This window comes from Vigna angularis, chromosome 3 (assembly GCF_016808095.1).
Source record: "Vigna angularis cultivar LongXiaoDou No.4 chromosome 3, ASM1680809v1, whole genome shotgun sequence".
NCBI classification, from domain to species: Eukaryota; Viridiplantae; Streptophyta; class Magnoliopsida; order Fabales; family Fabaceae; genus Vigna; species Vigna angularis.
Genome location: NC_068972.1, coordinates 41,856,266 through 41,863,508, shown reverse-complemented (window position 1 = coordinate 41,863,508; position 7,243 = coordinate 41,856,266). Strand labels below are relative to the sequence as shown.

Here is a 7,243-nt window from a genome sequence, read left to right as displayed (position 1 = left end):
GCCTTTTGGTTGATGATGAGGCCATTTGACAATTTCTTGAACAAAACAATTAATGAAAACAATAACAAAGTAAGTTATAAGAAAATATTGAATATTAAAAATAATAACAAGCAAGGACAAACCATTAGATCCTAACCATAACTTACCTCTTGAAGACGTTCAACACGTATGCACAGTTCAAGATGGATTGAGCAAAAAATTTCCAGAAATGACGGGCACTAGGATTTTTCGTCCAATCACATAATCAATTTGTCCTTCTGTAGGTGCTACGTTTAATTCTCAATTTACAAAATCACTCTAAAACAAACCTAACTTGCAAACATAATTATATGAGTTGATTAGGTAACAACCTCAATTTTCAATGCTTGCACAAGATTGAAAATAAGTTTGAATGTTACATTTAAATGTACCACTTTGCTCCCCTGATGCACCACAGTCCCCCACTTTCACAACCAACCACATAGTCACGTCTTTCCTACCAATGCAACTGTATAAAAAGTGGTTAAGAACTCATACTTAAACTATCAAAGTCATGACAATTTGCTTTCATTTTCAACAAACAAAAAGAAAACACCAATTCCTTCCATACAATACCAAGCACACACAATGATGGTGTTGATGAACCTCCACCACCTTTCGTAGCTCACACCGCTCCACGACGTTGCCAATCTCCACCACCTTCAAGCACGTACGTCCACCACGATCACAATACCTCCAACCAGTCAACACCTGCATCACAAACGCACTGTCAGAGCTCATGATCTTTCAGCCACCACCATCCACTCCTGTGCATGGACTACACATTCCTTGAATAAGACGTTCCTTATTCAAAAGCCAATAAAATTGAAATACAAGGATGATTTTTCAGTAGCTAAACACTTGAGCAATTTTCAGAATGTCATGAATCAGTTGATAATGAAGATTGTATTAAAAGATGAGCTACTAAAATTGTTGTTGCTTAGCTCATTACCAAATAGTTAAGAGACACGGGCAATATCTCTAAGTAATTATGCTCCTAAAGGAAAACACTATAAAAAAAGCTGGATTTATTGACGGCTTGTATATGTTAAAAACAACAAAAATTCATCAATAATGACTATTTTTTTACGAATTATCGATAAGCAAAAGTTTGTTGGTAACACTTACCGATAGATATTGGTCATCGGTAATTACCAAGGGAAACATCTGTCAATAACTACTGACAGTCATTATCCGTTGATAATTACATGAACCTATAGAGAAATTTATCGACGAATTTATCTTTCGATAATTTCTGTCGATAAATTGCACGATAGGTCAAGTGTAGTGGACTATATTTCCTACCACACATTGAACCTTGCAGATAAAAACAACCAAGAAGTTTGCCAGACAATCAAATCCATGACATTAATATGCACAAAAACATGTTTATAATGTAATTAAGACAAACAAAAAATATTGTATACTAAATGTTTATAAAACTAACAAAAACTTAAAAAACTATATAATCATCTGAACTACTTTCTTCTTCTTTTTCATGTTGTTGTTACTATTGCGAAGGTGGTTGGACTAGGGTGGGCTCGTCTAGAGAGGATCGTTGTTAGATGGTGTTGGGATGGATTGAGGTCGTGGAAGACAAGTTTATACTTCTAAAGACAAGAATCTCATGACCAAATTTTGGAAATCCATAAACTATTGTTTGAACTCATCATGAGCCTGGTCATGTTGTTCTAGTCGCTAGGTGAGGTGGACAACAACCTCCTATGCACTGTTGGAAGTTGGTGGTTAATGTTTCAGTGTTCCTCTTCCACTAGTGTAATTGGCAGCAAGTTGTCCTTCCCCATATAGTCGTGCTTTATTTTTTTTCACCGACAACGTCGATCCAACACTGTGTCCTAATGATGTCCTCGTCATTATTATGGTCTTGTACTGCATCATGACATGACCTTTGCTTTGATCTTACCTGTGAGAGTCTAGTTGAAAATTCTTGCTAAACATTTTGCAAAGTATCAATAAAGAAGTTTAAAAGAAACATAATAGTACAAGTTTGAAGTTTGTAAAAGTGTTTGTTTACATGTGTTCGCCGAGACTTCTCATCAACAAACTAGCGAGATCCCCTTCGAATATGAGTTTGCTAAAATACCTCATCAATATGCACAATCCTTCCCAACTCTTGTGCCTATAACAAAATATGGACTTATATACACACATCAACTTTAAAATACATAAGTTATATTATAATGGAAAGAAAAGGAAAGGAATGAAGATTTGTACCATACGAATGACATGCTCATGAGTAGTAATATGAAACCACCTTTATGTAAAACATCATCCTTTTATGAAGCTCTATTCCTTTGGACGGTAGCACATTTATTACGATAATCTAGAGAATTTTAATGTTCTAACAACGAGTTCTAGAGATGCTCTCACCTAATAAGGACATTCTCCTGTATTTCTTGCCTCTCTAAACATTTCAAATAATCTATGAGATATTTTGCGGTAAAAAAACTTCTTACTTAAAACTTCATGCTCATGTTTCACAAAACCTAAATCATGTTAAAATGAAATTGATTCACTCAATAGACTTAATATGCATTAAGAATTTAGAATTATTCATCATCTTACCATCTTTACATGTCGTTTTATCAAATTTAAAAAAAAAAACATAATTGTACAACTTTTTAAAAGTAAAAATCAAATTAAAACAAATAAAAATAATAATAAATTTTTTTGTTAAAAGAAAATTAAACCTTATTTTAATAAATTTTAACGTTCAACTATAATCGGTTTACTTCACTCTAAATTTAATAATTGTTTTAGGATTTATATGTTAGAGTTGATCTACCTAACTTTAACAGTGCCAATTTTGACCGGCTTTATATTTCGACTGATAATTATGTGTATTCTTATATTAATATTAATGTTTTCTAATTTTAGTTTTAGCATTTCAAAATTCTGTTTAGAGTAATTTACCTCATATCTTGAGATAAGAGAATTAATCCATATACGTGAATTTGTGATTGAGAAAGTTTTAGTGTCTAAGTGAAGTTTGTGCCTATTTTAGTTTATATATATATATATATATATATATATATATATATATATATATATATATATATATATATATATGTGTGTGTGTGTGTGTGTGTGTATATTACAAAGTAAATGTTCACATGCACACACAAACTTCAGCGTTTTGATCGACGACTAATTATAAAATAATGCCTCATGTAAAACGCATGGGACGTGGTATTGCATTGCAGATCAACATTGGATTATTTATTTCAATAGTTTGATATATAATATTGTTATGCAATAATTGATTATAAATTATTAATTAAACTATCATATCGTAGAAGCAATGGAGCACATTATTATTGAGTATAGGTGTACCAATTAGCAGTTTTAGGTTTATTTTTGTCGGTCTTTTCTGTAACTTTATATATAACCATTCAAAAGTTGTTTCCAATTGACTGTAAAACACGGTTAATTTGTAATACATATAAAATATGCTGTTGTAGTATGAATAGAACAACGACTTATCGTGTTTATGTGATGAGGCAAACAGCAAACGGTTAAATAACACATTAATGTATTGAGATAACAGTGCAGAAGCAAGAAGGTCATAACATTTGTTTATGTAATGACAAAAGCACATGCACAAGTTAGATAACATCTTCTTACGTGTTTCAACTTAGTGGCTTTTAAGGTTGAAAAACTTTTTTTAACAACTCTGTCATGACAACTTTAAGGTTACGTGTTACCCCTCGCTTTAACATTATCCCCCTCAGAACGATTAAAAGCATAAAAAAATCTCAACACGTTTGCCATTTAATATTACAATAATAAAGTTAGATGAAGCCAACAGAAAGGGCATGCACCACCGATAACATTTACAAGGCTGGTTGGTTTTGACATGATATATAGATGATATTTGTCATTTGCTTTGCGTGTGTATTGGTGGCAGTTTCCAATACTAAGTAAAGATTCTCAGTCCAACAGTATAAATAGGTGCCATGGAGAGGAATGTAAGCATCCCTTAATCAAATAATATTTCTCTCTTGTACTCTTTATATCTACATTAGCCCCTCTTCTCGTGTTAAGAAAAATGTCAAACCCTCCTTACATCAATGCTGCATTTCGTTCATCAAGAGAATATGAAGTGTATTTCTTCGCCAAGAACAAGTATGTGAGGTTGTTTTACACTCCCGGAAGCACTGATGACAAGATTTTAACTAATCTGCGCTCGATTAGTAGTGGTTTTCCATCACTTGCAGGAACAACATTTGCAGAACCTGGAATAGACTGTTCCTTTGACACTGAAGGGACTGAAGCATATGTGTTCTCCGGCAACCTCTGTGCCTACATAGACTATGCTCCAGCTACAACAAATGACAAGATACTCGTAGGTCCTACCACAATTGCTGAAATGTTTCCTGCCCTCAGAAACACGGTGTTTGCCGATGGCATAGACTCTGCATTTAGATCCACCAGAGGAAATGAAGTTTACTTATTCAAGGACAATAAGTATGTTCGCTTAGACTATGATTCGAAGCAGGTTGACAACATTAGAGACATCACTGATGGGTTTCCTGTTCTGAATGGTACCATTTTTGAAAGTGGAATTGATGCGTGTTTTGCCTCTCATGAGGAGTCTGAAGCTTACCTTTTCAAAGGAGACAAGTATGTGCGAATCATTTTCACTCCAGGTAAAACTGATGACACTCTTGTCGGTGATGTCATGCCTATCCTTGATGGTTGGCCAGTTCTTAGAGGCATTTTGCCTGTGAGCTAAACAAGGCTTCACTCTCATGCATCAACCACCTTAGCCTCGTCACAATCAATAAGGGTTTCATTTCCAAAGTTTGTTTTCTTTGTCTTTAATGTAACATTAGGATTGGAAGCATGTTTCCTTTCCTAATGTAACAAGTCTGAATGTTTGTCTTTACTTTCCTGTACCTGCATGTTTCTTTCCTATGTGCACTTAATTATAATAAAACTGGGTGGTTTAGTTTAATAGAATAATTCTTATAGATTTTGTTTAATCCGTAAAATTATTCTTCATGACTTTATAGATAATTCTTATCAAAGTAAAGATGCCTCTAATCTTAGCTACAAAAGGAAAGTCTGTAATCATATTCTATATAGCAGAATAAATAAACTAGGTTTTGGAGGAGCACCAAGCGATCATATTTCAAGGACTACAATTTGTGAAAAAGGTATTTATGAGAAAATCATCGATTATGAAAGATAAACTCTTTCTCTCAATATGTGACACAAACATTCGAAATTTCAACTTAAAATAAATTAAGTACATTATTTTAACGTGAATGATGTGAATGTGAATGAAAAAGATAAGTGGGAGGAAATTTATGAATATTAATAATGTGAATAAAAAACATGAATGGGAGAGATTTATATAGAAAGTAGAAAAAGAAACTCTAGATTAATAATTTACAATTCTTTTGTATTGTATTCATGATGATGTGCAATGGTTTGGATTTTTTTTAAAGCTTTTGATGTTAATCTCTCTGCACTTTTTATTCCGTATCCAGGATGAGCAATGGTTTAGTTATTGTGTTCAATTTTTTGTTGAGACTCATGATGTTAGCTTTCTTGCATCCCTAATGTATACGACTATCATAACACCCGCAATGCTCTACTATATTAATTAATTAATTCTTTGTTGATAAAAAATAAATCTATAGTTCCTATTAGTTGAGACAATTGGACACGATTATTATTTTATCACCAACAATGAACACGAATTCATAATATATAAAATAGTTGTTAAACTCATATTAACTTAAATAAATATAAATACCGAAATTTGTAGCATTTTGCATTGTGTTAGAGCTGATTCTATTAAGGTCCGATATTAAACGGACTCCCTTTCGACACAAATAAAAATATTTTTTATTAAAAAAATAAAAAATAAAGTCACATTTTTTGATATTTTTTTCACCGAAAAATAACATTTTTTATTTAGTCAACTAAATAAACCTTAAGAATTTTAAAATTTAGCCCACACCAATATACACAAATTAATTTTTTATTTTTCTTGTAATAGATGGTGTGAGGCCTTGGAAAATTAAAACCGTAAGTCATCTGTCTAATCAAATTAATGCACTGCTGAGTCACCTGTCAGCTCTCATTAATGCACCGCAATACACATTCAGTCTCATTAAAAACGCACTCACACACTCTGACGCACGCCTGCCAAGTGTCAGTTTAGAATCTTCTGAATTTGTAGTGGAAGACAGGTGTCCGTGTGTAAGAGAACGTCCGTTTGACTTGGGATGAAAACCAATTTTCTGAAAAACCTTCTTTCCACTCTCTGCATGCAGTCGTCTTCTTCCTTTGAACTCAACTTTTCATCTTCTCCAACTTCTCTCTAGAAATCCTTCAACTTCTCTCTACTATTACTCACCCATCTCTTCTCTGTTCAACATTCAGAACCATAGGAACGTTCCCTGCACCGTGAGCTTCAATCTGATCCGAACCGATCCAAGTTATGTAACCGGTAAGTCGCTCGACTCTGGACGCTTATTTCTGTGTTACATGCAAACTAAGATTCAGTTGCATGCAAAGGTATAAACTGAGTTCTCTGAGTTTTCTTTGGTTAGACTTAGTTGAAGAGCGTAAGAAAGATCGTGGAGGGTAGAAAGCCATAGTTGGGCGAGACCAAGTTATACTATCAGACGTACACTGCTATCCAGGTAAGGGAAGCTTAGTAATTTAATTGATACTTGTATGTTGTATGCAAGCATGATATGAACTGAATGTATGAAATGTATGCTGATTTGGTATGCATGAACGAACGTTGTTGTACTGAATGAATAGAGTATATGTTGGTTGAAATGTATGTTTATGGTTGATACGTATGAGCTGAAATGAGTTATCACTTTGATGTATGAATGATTAATGTGAATCATATAAAGTTTGGAAATTGATATTGATATGAAGTATAAAGTATGAACTGATATGTTGAAAATTGATAATTTAACTAGATGAAAATCTGAAATGTGAAATCCTTACTATGATAAAATACGTTCGTCATCGTACGGTCTTATACCGTTCGATTTCTAATCAATTGCTTAAAAAGGAATCCTTTCATTTGGAAAGAGTTCTGATTGAGAACGAGCGTTCCGTAAAATACTATGTTGAGCGTTCGGCTCAACCTAGTCTTACCGTATACCTTATGTTAAATAAATATTCCACATTTAAACTTTAAAATGAGTAACGCTCGGTCTTATACCAAGCA

At 33.2% G+C, this 7,243-nt stretch overlaps 1 protein-coding gene across 1 annotated transcript; it reads left to right on the top strand.

The window, feature by feature from the left end:
* The first annotated feature begins 4,007 nt into the window (after window positions 1–4,007).
* LOC108325759 (albumin-2) lies at window positions 4,008–4,996 on the top strand. The gene has a single exon (XM_017558848.2). The coding sequence runs from the start codon at window positions 4,088–4,090 to the stop codon at window positions 4,772–4,774; it is 687 nt and encodes a 228-aa protein (XP_017414337.1). The 5' UTR covers window positions 4,008–4,087; the 3' UTR covers window positions 4,775–4,996.
* Window positions 4,997–7,243: the final 2,247 nt, after the last annotated feature.